This window comes from Mustelus asterias, chromosome 9 (assembly GCF_964213995.1).
Source record: "Mustelus asterias chromosome 9, sMusAst1.hap1.1, whole genome shotgun sequence".
Lineage (NCBI taxonomy): Eukaryota > Metazoa > Chordata > Chondrichthyes > Carcharhiniformes > Triakidae > Mustelus > Mustelus asterias.
In genome coordinates this window covers 193,425-214,997 of record NC_135809.1, presented here as the reverse complement: position 1 = coordinate 214,997, position 21,573 = coordinate 193,425, and the positions used below count along the sequence as shown (strand labels likewise).

The following is a 21,573-nucleotide window of genomic DNA, read 5'->3' as shown; positions in this document are numbered from 1 at the left end:
TGGGCAATAAAATGCGAGCCAGCCAGCGACACCCATGTCCCACGAATGAATAAAAAAATTGTCTGGATTAAACTCCATCTGCCATTTCTGTGCCCAAGTCTTCAATCTATTTATATCCTGTTGCATTCTCTGACAATCCCCAGCATTGGCAGCAACTCCACCAATCTTTGTGTCATCCGCAAACTTAATAATCAGACCACCCACATTTTCCTCCAGATCACTTGTATATACTGTTAACAGAGGTCCCAGCACTAATCCCTGCACAACACCACTAGCTACAGACCTCCATTCTGAAAAACAACCTTCCACCACTACTCTTGTCTGCTATGACTAAGTCAGTTCTTTATTCATCTAGCCAGCCCACCCCAAATCCCATGTGATTTTAGTTTTTGTACCAGTCTGCCATTTGGGACCTTGTCAAAAGCCTTACTGAAGTCCATATAAGCTACATCCACAGCCCTTCCCTCATCAATTATCTTTATTACCACTTCCAAAAAACTCTCTCAAGTTGGTGAGACATGATCTTCCCCGTACAAAACCATGATGCCTGTCACTCTGGTCCATTTTCTTCCAAATGTGCATATATCCTGTCCCTCAGTATCTTCTCCAAAAGCTTCGCCATCACTGACGTCAGACTCACCAGCCTGTAATTTCCTGGGTTATCCCTGCTTCCTTTCTTCAACAAGGGAACAACATCAGCTATTTTCCAGTCCTCTAGAACCTCGCCTGTGGTCAAAGAGGATGTGAAGATATCTGTTAAGGCCCCAGCTATTTCTTCCCTTGCCTCCCGTAGTAACCTGGTAGAAATCCCGTCCAGCCCCAGGGACTTGTTAACCTTAATGCAATTTAGGATACCCAACACTTCCTCCTTTGATATATTGACATTCTCTACAGCGTTCGCACACCCATCCCTAACCTTGTACAGTTTTTGAATGTTTTTAATAGATTCTTGACACTAGAACATAGAACAGGCCCTTCGGCCCACGATGTTGTGCCGAGCTTTATCTGAAACCAAGATCAAGCTATCCCACTCCCTATCATCCTGGTGTGCTCCATGTGCCTATCCAATAACCGCTTAAATGTTCCTAAAGTGTCTGACTCCACTATCACTGCAGGCAGTCCATTCCACACCCCAACCACTCTCTGTGTAAAGAACCTACCTCTGATATCCTTCCTGTATCTCCCACCACGAACCCTATAGTTATGCCCCCTTGTGATAGCTCCATCCACCCGAGGAAATAGTCTTTGAACGTTCACTCTATCTATCCCCTTCATCATTTTATAAACCTCTATTAAGTCTCCCCTCAGCCTCCTCCGCTCCAGAGAGAACAGCCCTAGCTCCCTCAACCTTCCCTCATAAGACCTACCCTCCAAACCAGGCAGCATCCTGGTAAATCTCCTCTGCACTCTTTCCAGCGCTTCCACATCCTTCTTATAGTGAGGTGACCAGATTGCACACAATATTCCAAATGTGGTCTCACCAAGGTCCTGTACAGTTGCAGCATAACCCCACGGCTCTTAAACTCCAACCCCCTGTTAATAAAAGCTAACACACTATAGGCCTTCTTCACAGCTCTATCCACTTGAGTGGCAACCTTTAGAGATCTGTGGATATGAACCCCAAGATCTCTGTTCCTCCACAGTCTTCAGAACCCTACCTTTGACCCTGTGACCCACATTTAAATTAGTCCTACCGAAATGAATCACCTCACATTTATCAGCGTTAAACTCCATTTGCCATTTTTCAGCCCAGCTTTGCATCCTATCTATGTCTCTTTGCAGCCTACAACAGCCCTCCACCTCATCCACTACTCCACCAAGCTTGGTGTCATCAGCAAATTTACTGATCCACCCTTCAGCCCCCTCCCCTAAGTCATTAATAAAAATCACAAAGAGCAGAGGACCAAGCACTGATCCCTGCGGCACTCCGCTAGCAACCTGCCTCCAATCCGAAAATTTTCCATCCCCCACCACCCTCTGTCTTCGATCAGACAGCCAGTTACCTATCCAATCGGCCAACTTTCCCTCTATCCCACACCTCCTCACTTTCATCATAAGCCGACCATGGGGGACCTTATCAAACGCCTTACTAAAATCCATGTATATGACATCAACTGCCCTACCTTCATCAACACACTTCGTTACCTCCTCAAAAAATTCTATCAAATTTGTGAGGCACGACTTGCCCTTCACGAATCCGTGCTGACTATCCCGGATTAATCCACATCTTTCTAAATGGTCGTAAATCCCATCTCTGAGGACCTATTCCATCAATTTACCAACCACCAAAATAAGACTAACCGGTCTATAATTACCAGGGTCATTTCTATTCCCTTTCTTAAACAGAGGAACAACATTCGCCATTCTCCAGTCCTCTGGCACCATCCCCGTGGACAACGACGGACCCAAAGATCAAAGCCAAAGGCTCTGCAATCTCATCCCTTGCCTCCCAAAGAATCCTAGGATACATTTCATCAGGCCCAGGGGACTTATCGACCTTCAGTTTATTCAAAACTGCCAGGACATCCTCCCTCCGAACATCTATTTCCTCCAGCCTATTAGCCTGTAACACCTTCTCTTCCTCAAAAACATGGCCCCTCTCCTTGGTGAACACTGAAGGAAAAGTATTCATTCATCACCTCGCCTATCTCTACTGACTCCATACACAAGTTCCCACTACTGTCCTTGACCGGCCCTAACCTCACCCTGGTCATTCTTTTATTCCTCACAGAGTAAAAAGCCTTGGGGTTTTCCTTGATCCGACCCGCCAAGGACTTCTTGTGTCCCCTCCTAGCTCTCCTCAGCCCCTTTTTCAGCTCATTCCTTGCTAACTTGTAATCCTCAATCGAGCCATCTGAACCTTGTTTCCTCATCCCTACATAAGCTTCCCTCTTCCTTTTCACAAGACATTCCACCTCTTTCGTGAACCATGGTTCCCTCACTCGGCCATTTCCTCCCTGCCTGACAGGGACATACCTATCAAGGACATCCAGTATTTGTTCCTTGAAAAAGTTCACTAGGGGGTGACTACTTCCCAGATGGCTTTTATCAATTTGTGTGCTGAGTAAATGTCAGTGGAATTTGATTCAAACCAAGAACTGGAGTACTGTACATCCTCATTAATGGAGAAACAATGACCTGTGTTTTTCTATATCCTTCTGGAGGTCAGCACTTTGGATTGAACCAGAGGCTTGCTTATTTTCCCTATTGTGCTGGGCAAGTTTTGTTTTGATGTGCTTTCTAGGGTTTGGTTGATTAACGGTTTTATTCTGTACAGGATGAAATGAAAGAAAAGGTTAAAGTGGAGGAAGAGAAAAAAGATGAAGAAAAAGAGGAGCCAAAGGGAATTCCAGAATTTTGGTTGACAGTCTTCAAGAATGTTGATTTGCTCAGTGACATGATACAAGTAAGCTTATGTTTTTTACATATAAAAAGTGAAATGTCTGTCGGCAAACTTTTTGGAGATTGTTGGGCCAAACTCAACCAGATTTAGTGGGAATGATACCATGGAGAAGAGTGCAGGGGTAGCGGTAGTGGTTCCTCAATTTGTGTTTTAAGAACATAAGAACTAGGAGCAGGAGTAGGCCACCTGGCCCCTCGAGCCTGTTCCACCATTCAATGAGATCATGGCTGATCTTTTTGTGGTCTCGCTCCACTTACCCGCCTGCTCACCATAACCCTTAATTCCTTAACTGGACAAAAATTTATCGATCCTTGTCATACACCAGGATGGTAGGGAGTGGGATAGCTTGATCTTGGTTTCAGATGAAGGTCGGCACAACATCGTGGGCCAAAGGGCCTCTTCTGTGCTGTACTGTTCTATGTTCTAAAAACATTCCATGAGGTAGCCTCAACTGCTTCAGTGGAATTTGATTCAAACCAAGAACTGGAGTACTGTGTTTACATCCTCATTAATGGAGAAACAATGACCTATGTTTTTCTATATCCTTCTGGAGATCAGCACTTTGGATTGAACCAGAGGCTGACTTGCTTTTCCCTATTGTGTTGGGCAAGTTTTGTTTTGATGTGCTTTCTAGGGTTTGGTTGATTAACGGTTTTATTCTGTACAGGATGAAATGAAAGAAAAGGTTAAAGTGGAGGAAATTCCCCCTCAACTCAGTCCTAAATCTGCTTCCCCTTATTTTGAGGCTGTACCCCCTAGTTCTAGTTTCACCTGCCAGTGGAAACAACTTCCCTGCTTCTATCTTATCTATTCCCTTCATAATCTTGTATGTTTCTTTCATATCTCCCCTCATTCTTCTAAATTCCAATGAGTGTGGTCTCAGTCTCTCCTCATAAGCCAATCCTCTCAACTCCGGAATCAACCTAGTGAATCTCCTCTGCACCACCCCCTCCAGCGCCAGTATATCCTTTCTCAAGTAAGGAGACCAAAACTGTACACAGTATTCCAGGTGTGACCTCACCAGCACCTTGTACAGCTGCAACATAACCTCGCTGTTTTTAAACTCCATCCCTCTCGCAACGAAGGACAAAATTCCATTTACCTTCTTAATTACCTGCTGCACCTGCAAACCAACTTTTTGAGGTTCTTGCGCAAGGACACCAAGGTCCATCTGCACAGCAGCTTGCTGCAATTTTTTACCATTTAATTAATAGTCCATTTTGCTGTTGTTCCTAACAAGATGGATGACCTCACATTTACCAACATTGTGCTCCATGGTTTTGAGGGTGGCGTTGCAGAACCTGCCTCTTTTTTTTCATTTATGGGATCTGGGTGTCGCTGGTTAGACTAGCTTTTATTGCCCAACCCTAGTTGTCTTTGAGCAGGTGGTTGTGAGCTGCCATAGTCATGAGATTTATAGCATGGAAACAGGCCCTTCAGCCCAACTTGTTCATGCCACCCTTTTTTTAACCACTGAGCTAGTCCCAATTACCTGCTTTTGGCCCATATCCCTTTATGCCCTTCTTACCCATGTAACTGTCTAAATGCTTTTTAAAAGACAAAATTGCACCCGCCTCTACTACTACCTCTGGCAACTCATTCCAGGGACTCACCACTCTGTGAAAAAATTGCCCCTCTGGATCCTTTTGTGTATCTCATCTTAAACCTATGCCCTCTAGTTTTAGACTCCCCTACCTCTGGGAAAATATGTTGACTTATCTATGCCCCTCATTATTTTATAGATCTCTACAAGCCCTAAGCCTCCCGCGTTCCAGGGAAAAATGTCCCAATCTATTCAGCCTCTCCTTATAACTCAAACCATCAAGTCCCGGTAGCTTCCTGGTAAATCTTTTCTGCACTCTTTCTAGTTTAATAATATTTTTTCTATAATAGGGTGACCAGAATTGCACACAGTATTCCAAGTGTGGCCTAACCAATGTCTTGTACAACTTCAACAAGACGTCCCAACTCCTGTATTCAATGTTCTGACCAATGAAACTAAAGCATGCTGAATGCCGCCTTCACCATCCTATCCACCTGTGACTCCACTTTCAAGGAGCTATGAACCTGTATCCCGAGATCTCTTTTTGTTCTATAGCTCTCCTCCACACCCTACCATTAACTAGGTCCTGCCCTGGTTCAATCTACCAAAATGTATCACCTCGCATTTATCTAAATTAAGTTCCATCTGCCATTCATCAGCCCACTGGATCTGGTTGCAGTCCCAGATAACCACCTTCACTGTCCACTAAGCCACCAATCTTGGTGTCATCAGAAGACTTACTAATCAGGCCTCCTAAATTCTCATCCAAATCATTAATATAAATGCCAAATAACAGTGGACCCAGCACTGATCCCTGGGGTGTTTGTGAACAGAATTCCCACTCACCTGAAGAAGGGGCTCAGAGCCTCGAAAGCTTGTGTGGCTTTTGCTACCAAATAAACCTGTTGGACTTTAACCTGGTGTTGTTAAACTTCTTACTGTGTTTACCCCAGTCCAACGCCGGCATCTCCACATCAACACCACTGGTCACAGGCCTCCAGTTTGAAAAACAACCCTGTACAACCACCGTCTGCCTTCTGTCATCAAGCAAATTTTGTATCCAATTGGCTACCTCGTCCTGGTCCTGTGAAATTTAACTTGATGCAACAAGTCCACATAGACAACATCAAGAATCTTAGAAACCCTACAGCACAGAGAGAGGCCATTTGGCCCATCGAGTCTGCACCGACCACAATCCCACCCAGGCCCTACCACCATATCCACCCACTAATCCCTCTAACCTGCGCATCCCAGGATACTAAGGGCAATTTTAGCATGGCCAATCAACCTAACCCGCACATCTTTGGACTGTGGGAAGAAACCAGAGCACCTGGAGGAAACCCATGCATACACGAGAATGTGCACACAGGGAATCAAACCCAGGTCCCTGGAGCTGTGAAGCAGCAGTGCTAACCACTGTGCTACCGTGCCGCTCGCCCAACTGCACTGCCCTCATCTATCACCTTGGTTACCCCTTCAAAAAGCTCAATCAAATTTGTGAGATATAATTTTCCATTCACAAAGCCATGCTGCCGGTCCCTAATGAGTCTTTGCCCCTCTAAATGCCTGTAGATCCTGTCCCTCAATACCTAACCACTTCCCACTACAAAGTTTAGGCTCAACGGCCTGTAGTTCCCTGCAGCTGCCTTGAACCATTGCAGTCTAGGTGGTGTAAGTTCACCCACAGTACTATTAGGGAGGGAATTCCAGTATTTTGACCCAGCGACAGTGAAAGAACGATGATATATTTCCAAGTTGTGATGGTGAGTGACTTGGAGGGGAGCTTCCACGTAGTGTTCTCGGGGATCTGCTGCCTTGTCCTTCTAGTTGGCAGTGGCCTTGAATTTGGAGATGAGTGTTCAGTGATTGCCCATGTTACACTTGTAAACCTTTAAAATCTCTCTTGCAGGAGCATGATGAGCCTATCTTAAAGCATTTAAAAGACTTGAAGGTGAAATTTTCAGATCCTGGGCAGCCAATGGTAAGAATTATTTTTGTAAATATTGCAACCCAGTTTTTAATATTTTGTCTTGATTTATGCTTCATTGGCAATTGAAGAGTTTGCAATGTCTGTGGTGAAAGGAGTGATCTAAATGCAGATCTTCCTATTGCTTGTCCTTAATGTTCTGTGATGGAGAGATGGAGTTGTAAATCAAGTAATTGCAGTGTCTGAGACTTGCTGGGTCATTCACTCTTTAAAATGAGAGAGAGTCTTCTGAGTTCATCCATCTGAGTTAGCTGAGCCATACAAATCAGGAAACTCCTAGGTATAATCTCCAGTATATAATCTCAACCAGAGCATCGGTATAGCTGTTCATTACTGTGATCCCTGCTCTAATTGCACATGTTGCATGTCCAGTAAGAGCAACTTTGGGCAGCAGAAATGTTCTTCTTATTGATTCTTTGCTGCTTGGTGCATTAAAGTTGGGCTCTGTTTATTGGTTTTCAGGATGCCAGCCTAGGATCTGCCCATCAAAGCTCGATTTCCATCTTGAGGTGGATGTACACTTGGTTTTTACAACTCGGCTCAATAAAATTATTCATCAATAGCTATCACACCTAAACCCTGAAATGAATGAATCATATCTTTGGCAGTAAGGATTAATGGCCCAGAGCTGCTTATTAATTGATGGTGCTCAGAATATGTAGAACAGAAGACCATTTTTTAAAATCAAAGCCTGTTTACTCTTCCAAGAAAGCTGTACTCAAGAGGTGACTGTAAATCACCATCATTTCTCTTGGTGGCTAGACGTTCTTTCAGGAGATTCATCAGACCACTGTTGTTGTATATGGGAGAATTGATGCTCGGAAGCACAGGGTTAAAAATAATAAACAACACAAGAAATAGAAGCAGGAATAGCCACCAAGGCCCTTCAAGCCTGCCTGTCACTCAATAACTAACTTAGTGGAATTCTTTGAGGATATTACGAGCGTGGTGGACAACTGGGAACCTGTGGGTGTGGTGCATCTGGATTTCCAGAAGGCATTCAACAAGGTGCTGCACAAAAGGCTGCTGCATAAGATAAAGGTGCATAATGTTATGGATAATGTATTAGCATGTATAGAGGATTGGTTAACTAAGAAAAAGCAAAGAGTGGGGATAAATGGGTGTTTTTCTGGTTGGCGATCAATGACTAGTGGTATGCCTCAAGGATCAGTGTTGGGACCACAATTGTTTAGAATTTACATAGATGATTTGGAGTTGGGGACGAAGTGTAGTGTGTCAAAAGTTCGCAAATGACACTAAGACGAGTGGCAGAGCAAAGTGTCCAGAGGACACTGAACGTCTGCAAAGGGATATAGATAGCCTAAGTGAGTGGGCAAGGGTCTGACAGATGGAGTACAATGTTGGTAAATTGTGAGGTCATCCATTTTGGTAGGTATAACAGCAAAATTGATTATTTAAATGGTAAAAAAATTGCAGCATGCTGCTCTGCAAAGGGACCTGGGTATCCTTGTGCATGAATCACAAGGAGTTGGTTTGCAGGTGCAACAGGTAATTAAGAAGACAAATGGAATTTTGTCCTTCATTGCTGGAAGGATAGTTTAAAAACAGTGAGGTTATGTTGCAGCTGTATGAAGTGCTGGTGAGGCCATACCTGGAGTACTGTGTACAGTTTTGGTCTCCTTACTTGAGAGGATATGCTGTCACTGGAGGGGGTGCAGAGGGGATTCATTAGGTTGATTTCTGGAGTTGAGAGGAATGGCTTATGAGGAAAGACTAAGTAGACTGGGACCATTGGAATTTAGAAGAATGAGGGAGAATCTTATCAAAACATAAAATTATGAAGGAATAGATGAGGTAGAAGCAAGGAGGTTGTTTTCACTGGTGGGTGAAACCAGACCGGCTGGTCAGCATTTATTGCCCATCACTAATTGCCCTTAGAGGGCAGTTGGGGGGCCTACATGTGACTCCAGAGCTGTGACTCTGGAGCCATGTAGGCCAGACCAGGTAAGGACAGCAGATTTCCTTCCCTAAAGGACCTGAGTATGTTTCCTTGTTCAAGACCCTCCCATTAGAGAAAACATCTCCCCATCTACCCTGTCAAGCCCCCTCGGGATACAGACCCAGAGTATTGGTGGTCTCATTTGATAGGACAATTCTCTCGTCCCAGGAATTAGCCTGGTGAATCTGGTTTGTTTCACTGGACATTCCAGATCTTTGCCTAGTAATGTTCTGTTAATTGTTCTGCTTCTTTCATGATCCTTGGGTGCAACAACTGTTTGACTCCAATCAGGTTAATGTGACAAAAACCGAGGCTGCAGTTGAAGAGAACAAATTATAATCATTTTTTAGGAAGGGTCAATGCATCTATCTCACTGAGAACCCCAGATTTATTGTACAGATATCTGGCAGTTGTCGGCGTTGAGTACTGAGGCAGTTGCAGCAATGTCATCATCATGGGGGATGCTGGTGTAGAGTGCCGAGACATCCATTGTGACGAGGAGTGCTCCTGGTTCAAATGTTCCATGTGTGCTGAGTTTCTGTAAGAAGTCCATAGTGACGTGACAAAAGCTAGGGGTTCTTTGAACAATGGGTTTCAGAATGCCCTCGACATAGCTGGAGAGGTTCTTGCACAGGGTCCCATTGTCTGATACGATGGGACGGCCGGGTGTGTTTGCCATGATGGCATTGCTGCGACTGCCTCAGCACTCAACGCCGACAACTGCCAGTTTTCAGATGCAATTTTACAACTCATCCGTTTCATCCTGGACCACAATGTCTTCACCTTCAACAACCAGTCCTTCATCCAGACACACGGAACAGCCATGGGGACCAAATTCGCACCTCAATATGCCAACATCTTCATGCACAGGTTCGAACAAGACTTCTTCACTGCACAGGACCTTCAACCGATGCTATTCACTAGATACATCGATGACCTTTTCTTCCTTTGGATTCATGGTGAACAATCACTGAAACAACTCTATGATGACATCAACAAGTTCCATCCCACCATCAGACTCACCATGGACTACTCTCCGGAATCGGTTGCATTCTTGGACACGCTCATCTCTATTAAGGACGGTCACCTCAGCACCTCACTGTACCGCAAGCCCATGGATAACCTCACGATGCTCCACTTCTCCAGCTTCCACCCTAAACACGTTAAAGAAGCCATCCCCTACGGACAAGCCCTCCATATACACAGGATCTGCTCGGATGAGGAGGCTTGCAACAGACACCTCCAGATGCTGAAAGATGCCCTCATAAGAGCAGGATATGGTGCTCGACTCATCGATCGACAGTTCTGACGCACCACAGCGAAAAACCGCACTGACCTCCCCAGAAGACAAACATGGGACACAGTGGACGGAGTACCCTTCGTCGTCCAGTACTTCCCCGGAGCGGAGAAGCTACGACATCTCCTCTGGAGCCTTCAGCATGTCATTGATGAAGACTAACATCTCGCCAAAGCCATCCCCACACCCCCACTTGTTGCCATCAAATAGCCGCACAACCTCAAACAGACCATTGTCCGCAGCAAACTACCCAGCCTTCAGGAGAACAGTGACCACGACACCACACAACCCTGCCACAGCAACCTCTGCAAGACGTGCCGGATCATCGACACAGATGCCATCATCTCACGTGAGAACACCATCCACCAGGTACACGGTACATACTCTTGCAACTCGGCCAACATTGTCTACCTGATACGCTGCAGGAAAGGATGTCCCGAGGCATGGTACATTGGGGAAACCATGCAGACGCTACAACAATGGATGAATGAACATCGCTCGACAATCACCAGGCAAGACTGTTCTCTTCCTGTTCAGCGGTCACGAGCATTCAGCCTCTGATCTTCAGGTAAGTGTTCTCCAAGGCGGCCTTCATGACACTGCAGGGTTGCTGAGCAGAAACTGATAGCCAAGTTCCGCACACATGAGGACGGCCTCAACCGGGATATTGGGTTCATGTCACACTATCTGTAACCCCCACAACTTGCCTGGACTTGCAAAATCTCACTAGCTGTCCTATCTGGAGACAATACACATCTCTTTAACCTGTGCTTAATGCTCTCTCCACTCGCATTGTCTGTACCTTTAAGACTTGATTAGCATTCCAATCATTATTCTGTAAATTGAGTGTGTCTCTGTATGCCCTGTTTGTGAGCACATCTCCCACTCCACCTGACGAAGGAGCAGCACGCTCTGAAAGCTAGTGGCATTTGCTACCAAATAAACCTGTTGGACTTTAACCTGTTAGACTTCTTACTGGTAAATTAATGTCAGTGGTAATTGTTCCCTCCTTGTCAGTTGAGTCCAGTCTGTTCGTTCTGTATTGATGCAAAACCATTTGATGAAGTCCCAGAATGTTAATTTTAAGCAATCCCAACCCATTGTTTTAATGCCTACACATGAAAGAATTTTAATGACTTTCTGGAGCTCTGAACAATTAAATATTGCACTTCCAAGTTATGTCGGGGAATGTTTGCTTGGGGAATTCTTAGTTGCTTGTTAAATGTACCTGTGCTAACTTTAACACTGCAAGCTATTTATTGCAGTGTATCTAATGAATGCCATAAAGTTGCAAAATGGTAAGCAAGGCATTTTTCAATTTACATCAGGGTAAGAGTTCTTGGTTGTATACAAAAGTAAAATCTTTCAGTTATTTAAAGAAAACAATTTCTATTTGATAATAGTTTATTGATGTTTTTTGCCTTATTGCTTGTGTATATTTTCTTTTAGAGTTTTACTCTGGAGTTTAAGTTTGAGCCAAATGAGTTTTTCACAAATGAAGTAGTGACAAAAACATACAAGATGAGGTCGCAGCCTGATGAGTCGGACCCTTTCTCATTTGATGGGCCAGAAATTATGGGATGCACGGGGTAAGCAAGCTTCTTCAACTTATGTTGAACATTTTTTAAGTTTAACAAGAAATTGAAGATGATTTAAACATTTTGCTATTGAATTTAAAACATTGAAGAATTGCAGCAGTGGAAGGTGTACTGAGTTGTCAAATTTGTGACCTTACCTCTGGGTGAGATATATGAATACAATTAGAGTTGAGTTGCACTGAATTTGCGTTGGAACTGTTGGTGGAAAATCAGTTTATTGTTTAAAACAAGCTCAGCTTTGTGTATCACCTCTCCAACCATTTCCAGCCATCTGTTTGAATAGGATTTATGTAGTTCATTGCCAGCATGAGCTTGTCCAATCCACGGGCTGCAGTGTAGTCCATGACACCCCTCTGTGGCCTGCAGTGTCATTGTTGAAAATGTTAGTAAGACGATTGACAAATGCCAATATAGGCCCCTTACAGTCAGGGAGAATTCATTTCGGGGGAATAAAGAAATGGCTGAGAAACTAAAATAGTACTTTATTTGTGTACTGAAAGTTCTGCCAAACAAGTTTTAACAAGGAACTGAGAGAAATCAATATTAGTAGAGAAATGGTTTTGGGGAAAGGGATGGGATTGAAGGTGGATATATCTCCAGGATCTGAGTACTTAATGAAGTGGCCCTGGAAATGGTAAATCCATTGGTCATTTTCCAAGATTCTTTGGACTCTGGATTGGTTCCTAGGGTAGCTAATGTAAGCCCACCATTCAAAAAGGGAGGTAGAGGGAAAACAGGAAAAACGGGGACCAGTGAATCTAGTGTCAGTACTGGGGAAGTTACTAAAGTCCATTATCAAGGATTTCATAACTCAGTATTTGGAAAGCAGTGGTATAGAAACATAGAAAACCTACAGCACAAAACAGGCCCTTCGGCCCCACAAGTTGTGCCGAACATATCCCTACCTTTTAGGCCTACCTATAACCCTCCATCCTATTAGGTCCCATGTACTCATCCAGGAGTCTCTTAAAATACCCTATTGAGTTTGCCTCTATCACCACTGACGGCAGCCGATTACACTCGCCCACCACCCTCTGTGAAAAACTTCCCCCTAACATTTCCCCTGTACCTACCCCCCAGCACCCTAAACCTGTGTCCTCTCGTAGAAGCCATTTCCACCCTGGGAAAAAGCCTCTGAGAGTCCACCCGATCTATGCCTCTCAACATCTTTTATACCTCTATTAGGTCTCCTCTCATCCTACGTCTCTCCAAGGAGAAAAGACCGAGCTCCCTCAGCCTATCCTCATAAGGCATGCCACTCAATCCAGGCAACATCCTTGTAAATCTCCTCTGCACCCTTTCAATCTTTTCCACATCCTTCCTGTAATGAGGCGACCAGAACTGAGCACAGTACTCCAAGTGGGGTCTGACGAGGGTCTTGTATAGCTGCATCATTATCCCCGGACTCCTAAACTCAATCCCTCGATTGATAAAGGCCAGCGCACCATATGTCGCCTTAACCACCTCCTCCACCTGCGGGGCCGATTGTAGAGTCCTGTGGACCCGGACCCCAAGATCCTTCTGATCCTCTACAGTACTAAGAGTCTTTCCCTTTATATTGTACTCCTTCATCCCATTTGACCTGCCAAAATGGACCACGACGCATTTATCTGGGTTGAAGTCCATCTGCCACTTGTCCGCCCAGTCTTGCATCCTATTTATGTCCCTCTGTAACTTCTGACATCCCTCCAGACTATCCACAACCCCACCAACCTTTGTGTCGTCGGCAAACGTACCAACCCATCCCTCCGCTTCCTCATCCAGGTCATTTATGAAAATGACAAACAGCAAGGGTCCCAGAACAGATCCCTGGGGCACACCACTGGTGACCAACCTCCATTCAGAAAAAGACCCATCTATACCCACTCTCTGCCTACTTTGGGCAAGCCAGTTCTGGATCCACAGGGCAGCAGCCCCTCTCACTTTTTCTAGAAGCCTTGCATGGGGGACCTTATCAAACGCCTTGCTAAAATCCATATAAACCACATCTACCGCTTTCCCTTCGTCAATGTGTTTAGTCACATTTTTGAAGAACTCCACCTGGCTCGTAAGGCATGATCTGCCTTTGACAAAGCCATGCTGAGTACTCTTGAGCATACTAAACCTCTCTAAATGCTCATAAATCTTGTCCCTCAGGATCTTCTCCATCAGCTTACCAACCACTGAGGTATAATCATGGTTGATGAATCTATTGGAATTCTTTGAGGATGTAACTAGTAGAGTTGACTGAAGAGAATCAGTAGATGTAGTTTGTTTGGACTTTCAAAAGACTTTCAACAAGGTCTTACATAACCAACTACTATGTAAAGTTAGAGCATGTGGGATTGCAGATAATGTCTTGAGATGGATAGAAAGCTGGTTAGCAGAGAGTTGTCATAAATAGGTCTTTTTCTGATTGGCAGTCAGTGACTAGTGAGGTTCCGCAGGGATCAGTGCGAGGACCCCAACTGTTCACATGATACATCAAATGATTTGGAAGAGGGAACTAAATGCATTATCTCCAGATTTGCAAATGATACAAAGTTGGGTGGGAGGATGAACTGCGGAGGATGCAGAGATGCTTCAGCGTGATTGGGACAGGCTGAGTGTGGGCATGTGCATGGCAGATGCAGTATAATGTGGCTAAATGCAAGGTCATCCACTTTGGTAGCAATAATAGGACAACAGATTATTACTTGAACGGGTGTAAATTGAGAGAGATGGATACTCAGCAAGACCTTGGTGTCCTCATGCATCAGTTGTTGAAAGTAAGCATGCAGGTACAACAGGCAGTAAAGAAGGCAAATGGTATGTTGGCCTTCATAGTGAGAGGATTTGTGTATAGGGATGTTTTGCTGCAATTGTACAGGGCGTTGGTGAGGTCACCTGTCCTGGGTTGGCAGGTCTGTCTGTCATGTGAGGAGAGGCGAGGTTGGTTAGGATTATATTCATTCGAGTTTAGAAGAGTGAGAGGGGATCTCGTAGAAGCTTATAAAATTCCGACAGGATAGATTCAAAAAGAATGTTCCCGATGGTGGTGGTGGTAGGCAGGAGCAGGATATTGTGATGATCAGCCATGATCATAATGAATGGCGGAGCAGGCTTGAAGGGCCAAATGGCCTACTGCTGCTTCTAGTTTCTGTTTCTAAAACTGCGCACAATTTTCCAGATGTGGCTTTACCAAGGTCCTGCATAATTGTATGAAGACATCCCTGCTCCTGTACTCAAACCCTCTCACTATAAAGGCCAACATACCATTTGCCTTTTCTTTTTACTGCCTGCTGCACCTGCATACTTACCTTCAGTGACTGGTGTACAATGATAAAAAAGCACTAGGCGGGCAGCGGAGACACAGGATAAAATAGTGTGAATATTTCAGATTAAAAAGCTAAAAACCAGTTGAAATTTTTTGAAAAAACAAATCAAAAACTAATTAAAATAGGATGGTGGGCCAGGCATTGTATTGTATCTGCATGATGTGGGAGCTGGTGGACCGCATTGTGGTTCCCAGTGAGCACATCTAGTCCATGTTGTTTGCTCATGTTGCAGCTTAGAGTTGATGAGTTGGAGTCTGAACTTCGGGCACTGAAACACATCAGGGAGGATGTGAGGTACCTGGATGCTACTGGCCAGTGGCCAGGGACAGGAGGACATGGTTTAGAGTAAGGCAGGTAGAGGGATCCAAGGGATAGCACTGCAGGAACCTCAGCCCTTGTCCCTGTCCAACAGGTACGAGGTTCTTGCTCCTTGTGTGGACGAGAGAGGATGGTAAGAATGATGAGTAAACTAACCACGGCACTGTGGTTGAGGGAGCCATTCAAGTTGGGGGAAGAAAAGACAAATTTAGTCGTCGCTGGGGATGGTATAGTCAAGGAAATAGAAACTGTTTCTGTGCCTGAACAGTGTGTCCTGAAGGCTATGTTGCCTGCCTGATGCCAGGGTTCAGGACACCTGCTCTGGGCTGGAGAAGAACTTTCAGTGGGAGGAGGCAGATCCAGTGATCTTGGTCCATGTAGGCATGAATGACATAGGTAGGATAAGGAAAGGAGGTTTTGTGTACGCAGTTTGAAGAATTAGGCACTAAATTGAAGAACAGAACCTTCAAGGTTAAAATCCCTGGATCGTTACCTGAGCCACATGCAAATTGGCAAAGGGTATGTTAAATTAGGGTGATAAATACATGGCTAAAAGATTGATGTTGGTAAAGTGGAAGTGTTTTTTGTGAATACTATGTATTTAGTTGTAAATTCCTCTGTTTCTACTGCAAGGTATTACATTTGTCTTTGCCAATTTTCTTTCTCTTCACGTACCTATCAAAACTTATAGACTTTTTTTTGCTCCCTGCAAGGTTTCTCCCCCATTCTCTTTTCTTAAATCCCTTGATCCTCCTTTGCTGAATTCTAATCAGCTCCCACTCCTCGGGTCAGTTGTTTTTTCTAACCAATTTGCTTGCCTCTTCCTATTTCTAATTTCCCTTGTAAGCCATGGTTTGGCCACCTTCCCTATTTTTCTTTTGTGCTGGACAGGAATAAACAATTGTTACAGTTCACCCATGCGCTCTTTGAATGTTTGCCATTGCCTATCTACTGTCATCCTTTTAAAGTAACATTTCCCAATCTACAGTATGCTGCAACTGTACAGACCTTGGTGAGACCACATTTGGAGTATCGTGTGCAGTTCTGGTCACCTCACTATAGGAACGATGTGGAAGCGCTGGAAAGAGTGCAGAGGAGATTTACCAGGATGCTGCCTGGTTTGGAGGGTAGGTCTTATGAGGAAAGGTTGCGGGAGCTAGGGCTGTTCTCTCTGGAGTGGAGGAGGCTGAGGGGAGACTTAATAGAGGTTTATAAAATGATGAAGGGGATAGATAGAGTGAACGTTCAAAGACTATTTCCTCGGGTGGATGGAGCTATTACAAGGGGGCATAACTATAGGGTTCGTGGTGGGAGATACAGGAAGGATATCAGAGGTAGGTTCTTTACGCAGAGGGTGGTTGGGGTGTGGAATGAACTGCCTGCAGTGATAGTGGAGTCAGACACTTTAGGAACATTTAAGCGGTTATTGGATAGGCACATGGAGCACACCAGGATGATAGGGAGTGGGATAGCTTGATCTTGGTTTCAGATAAAGCTCGGCACAACATCGTGGGCCGAAGGGCCTGTTCTGTGCTGTACTGTTCTATATTCATCATAGCCGCCTCATACCATTGTAGTTTCCTTTATTAAGATTCAGGACCTTAGTCTCAGAATCAACTACGTCACACTCCATCTTGGTGAAAAGTTCTACCATATTATGGCCACTTATCCTTAAAGGGTCTAACACAACTAAATTGCCAATTATTCATTTCTCGTAGCACAACACCCAGTCTAGGATGGCCTGTTCTCTAGTTGGTTCCTCAACATATTGGTACAGAAAACCATCCCGTATATACTCTAAGAATTCCTCCTTTGCTGTATTGTGACTAATCTGATTTGTCCAATTTATATACAGATTAAAGTCACCCATAATTACATATAGAAACATAGGAGATAGGAGCAGGAGGACGCCATTTAGCCCTTCGAGCCTGCTCCACCAAAAATTACAATCATGGCTGACCATCCAACTCAATAGCCTAATCCTGCTTTCTCCCCATAACCTTTAATCCCATTTGACCCTAGTGCTATATCCAGCCGCCTCTTGAATACATTCAGTGTTTTGGCATCAACTACTTACTGTGGTAATGAATTCCACAGGCTCGCCACTCTTTGGGTGAAGAAATGTCTCCTCACCTCCGTCCTAAATGGTCTACCCTGAATCCTCAGACTGTGACCCCTGGTTCTGGATTCCCCCACCATCGGGTATATCGTCCCTGCATCTACCCTGTCTAGTCCTGTAGGAATTTTAAGTCTGAGATCCGCACCTAACCCCAACCCCCATTCGTCTGAACTCCAGTGAAAACAATCCTACCTGGTCAATCTCTCCTCGTGCATCAGTCCTGCCATCCCGGAATCAGCCTGGTAAACCTTCACTGCACTCCCTCAAGAGCAAGAACATCCTTTCTCCGAAAAGGAGACCAAACCTGCACACAATACTCTAGGTGTGGCCTCACCAAGGCCCTGTATAATTGCAACAACACATCCCTGCTCCTGTACTTGAAATCTCTCTCAATGAAGGCCAACATATCATTTGCCTTCTTTATCGCCTGCTGCACCTGCATGCTTGCCTTCGGTGACTGGTGCACAAGGACACCCAGGTCCCGCTGCACACTCCCCTCTCCCGATTTACAGCCATTCAGGTAGTAACCTGCTTCCTTGTTTTTGCTTCCAAAGTGAATAACCTTACACTTATCCACTCACCCAACCTGTCCAAATCATTCTGAAGGATCTCTGCATCCGCGTCACAGTTCACCGTCCCACCCAACTTGATATCCTCTGCAAAATTTGAGATGTTACATTTTGTTCCCTCATCCAAATCATTAATATATATTGCATATGTAAGATGTTCTTTTATTGCATGCATCTCTGATTTCCTGTTTAATGTCACCCCCTCACATCAACACTACAGTTTGGAGGTCTATTTACAACCCCTACTAACATTCTTTCCCCCTTAGTGTTTCTCGACTCTACCCATGTTCCATATCACCAGAGTTAATATTTTTCCCCACTATTGCGTTAATTTCCCCTCTAACCTGCAATGCAATTCCGCCACCTTTTTCCTTTTTGTCTGTCCTTCCTAGATACTAAATAATGATTGATTTTCAGATTGGAAAGTTGGAAATATAAGCCCTTTATCCCAGAAAGAACAGTGCAGTACAGGAAGAGGCACTTTGGCCCACCAAGCCTGCGCTGATTACATTGTCCTATCTACACCAACTGCCTGTATCCTTCTCTTTCCCCACCTGTTCATATGTCTATCCAGATAAATCTTAAACGTGGCTAACGTGTCTGCCTCAACCACCTCACTTGGCAATGCATTCCAGGCCCCCTCCACCCTGTGTTTAAAAAAAAAAACTTCTCCCGCGTTTCTCTACTGAACCCCCCCTCCCCCAATTACCTTGAACTTATGCCCCCTTGTAATCATTTCTGCCCTGGGAAAAAGCTCCCAACTGTTCACCTGATCTATGCCCTCCTAATTTTATAAACTTTTATCAAATCTCCCCTCAGCCTCTGTCTTTCCAGGGAAAACAATCCCAGTTTAATCAATTTCTCTTCATAGCTAATACCCTCTATGTCAAGCAACATCCTGGTAAACCTTTTCTGTACTCTTTCCAAAGCGTCCACGTCCTGGTAGGGTGGCAACTAGAATTGAACCCAATATTCCAAATGTGGCCTAACCAACATTTTATATAACTGTAACATAATCCAAAGATGTGTGGGCTAGGTTGATTGGCAATGATAAATTGCCCCCTAGCCAGGGGAACTAGCAGGGTAAATACATGGGGTTACAGGGATAGAACCTGGTGGGATTGTTGTTGGTGCAGGCTCGATGGGTCGAAAGGCCTTTTGCACTGTAATGATTCTATAACTTGCCAACTTTTATACTTGCTGCCCCAGCTGATGTAGGCAAGCATGCCATATGCTTTCTTCACCACCTTCTCCACTTGTGCTACCACTTTTAAGGATCTGTGGACCTGTGCTCCCAGATCTGAGTCTATGCTCCTGATGGTTCTGTCGTTCATTTTATAGCTCCCATCTGAATTGGATCTACCACAGTGCATCACCTCTCATTTGTCCGGATTAAATTCCATCTGCCATTTCTCCATCCAATTTTCCAACTTATCTATTTCCTGCACAATCTTCATCACTACCGCAACTTCAACAAGCCTATTATTTCTACATCTGCCCAGAATCTGCTTACATCTGTTCAACTTCCCGTGGACTGTTGGGAGGCCTATAGTACATCCCCATCATAGTGACTGCCCCCTTCCTGTTTCTGAGCTCTACCCACAGTGTCTCGTTCCATGATTCTTCCAAGATGACCTTCCTCTGTGTAGCTGTGACATGTTCCCTAACCAGTATTGCAACACCACCACATCTATGGAAGGGGAGACAGAAAACAACAGGCCAGTTAACTTGACACTTGTCATGAGGAAGATGTTAGAATTGGAGGTTGTAGCTCGGTTTGAGAAGGGAAAGTCATATTTAACCATTTTATTGGAATTCTTTGAAGGACTAACATGAGCTGTAGCTGAAGGGTATCCTGTAGACATACTGTATTTGGATTTGTAGAAGGCATTTGATTAAGGTGCCACATCAAAGGTCTCTGGAAAATAAAAGCTCATGGTGCAGAGGTTCGGTGGGGGGGGGGGGGGGAGGAACATATTGATGTGTTTTCAAGCTTCTCCTTCCACCAAAACCAATACCCAGCCATTCCAACAGAACACTGCAGCTTCACAGGCCCATTATAAGGAGTTGCTAATCTTTGGCTGTCGTCTCAGATCTTCTGGCTTTTCACAAGCCCACATTATTCCAAATCTGCACTCTGCAGCGAAATTTTGAACTTGAGCAGTTGAACACGTGGTTACAGGGATGGTGCAGGAGGGAGGGATTCAGATACCTGGACAATTGGGGCTCTTTCTGGGGTAGGTGGGACCTCTACAAACAGGATGGTCTGCACTTGAACCAGAGGGGTACCAATATCTTGGGGGGGTAATTTGCTAATGCTCTTCGGGAGGGTTTAAACTAATTCAGCAGGGGGGTGGGTACCTGAATTGTAGCTCTGGTGTACAGGAGGTTGAGAGTAGTGAGTTCATGGATGAGGTTTCAGAGTCGCAGGAGTGTCCTGGCAGGCAGGAAGGCGGTTTGAAGTGTGTATACTTCAACGCCAGGAGCATCCGGAATAAGGTGGGTGAGCTTGCAGCATGGGTTGGTACCTGGGATTTCGATGTTGTGGCCATCTCGGAGACATGGATAGAGCAGGGACAGGAATGGTGTTGCAGGTTCCGGGGTTTAGATGTTTTAGTAAGTGCAGGGAAGGTGGTAAAAGAGGGGGAGGTGTGGCATTGTTAGTCAAGGACAGTATTACGGTGGCAGAAAGGACATTTGATGAGGACTCATCTACTGAGGTAGTTTGGGCTGAGGTTAGAAACAGGAAAGGAGAGGTCACCCTGTTGGGAGTTTTTTATAGACCTCCGAAAAGTTCCAGAGATGTAGAGGAAAAGATTGCAAAGATGATTCTGGATAGGAGCGAAAGTAACAGGGTAGTTGTACTGGGGGACTTTAACTTTACAAATATTGACTGGAAAAGCTATAGTTAGAGTACTTTTAGAGGGGTCGGTTTTTGTCCAGTGTGTGCAGGAAGGCTTCCTGACGCAGTATGTAGATAGACCAACAAGAGGCGAGGCCACATTGGATTTGGTACTGGGTAATGAACCAGGCCAGGTGTTAGATTTGGAGGTAGGTGAGCACTTTGGTGACAGTGACCACAATTCGATTACGTTTACTTTAGCAATGGAAAAGGATGGGTATATACCAACGGGCAAGAGTTATAGCTGGGGGAAAGGAAATTATGATGTGATTAGGCGAGATTTAGCTGGCATAGGTTGGGGAAGGAAAATGCAGGGGATGGGCACAATTTGTAATGTGGAACTTGTTCAAGGAACAGCTACTACGCGTCCTTGATAAATATGTACCTGTCAGGCAGGGAGGAAGCAGACGTGTGAGGGAACCGTGGTTTACTAAGGAGGTTGAATCTCTTGTGAAGAGGAAGAAGGAGACTTATGTTAAGATGAGACGTGAAGGCTCAGTTAGGGCGCTTGAGAGTTACAAGTTAGCCAGGAAGGACCTAAAGAAAGAGTTAAGAAGAGCCAGGAGGGGACATGAGAAGTC

At 44.8% G+C, this 21,573-nt stretch overlaps 1 protein-coding gene across 3 annotated transcripts in view; it reads left to right on the top strand.

Annotated features, from left to right (window-relative positions):
* The window catches only part of nap1l1 (nucleosome assembly protein 1-like 1), a 132,477-nt gene that overhangs the window by 68,911 nt on the left and 41,993 nt on the right, over nt 1-21,573 (top strand). For all 3 annotated transcript variants that reach the window (XM_078219492.1, XM_078219494.1, XM_078219493.1), the window contains exons 7-9: nt 3,278-3,406; nt 6,856-6,927; nt 11,640-11,779. In XM_078219492.1, the coding sequence (XP_078075618.1) occupies nt 3,278-3,406; nt 6,856-6,927; nt 11,640-11,779 (341 nt within the window). The remainder of the gene's footprint in view (nt 1-3,277; nt 3,407-6,855; nt 6,928-11,639; nt 11,780-21,573) is intronic.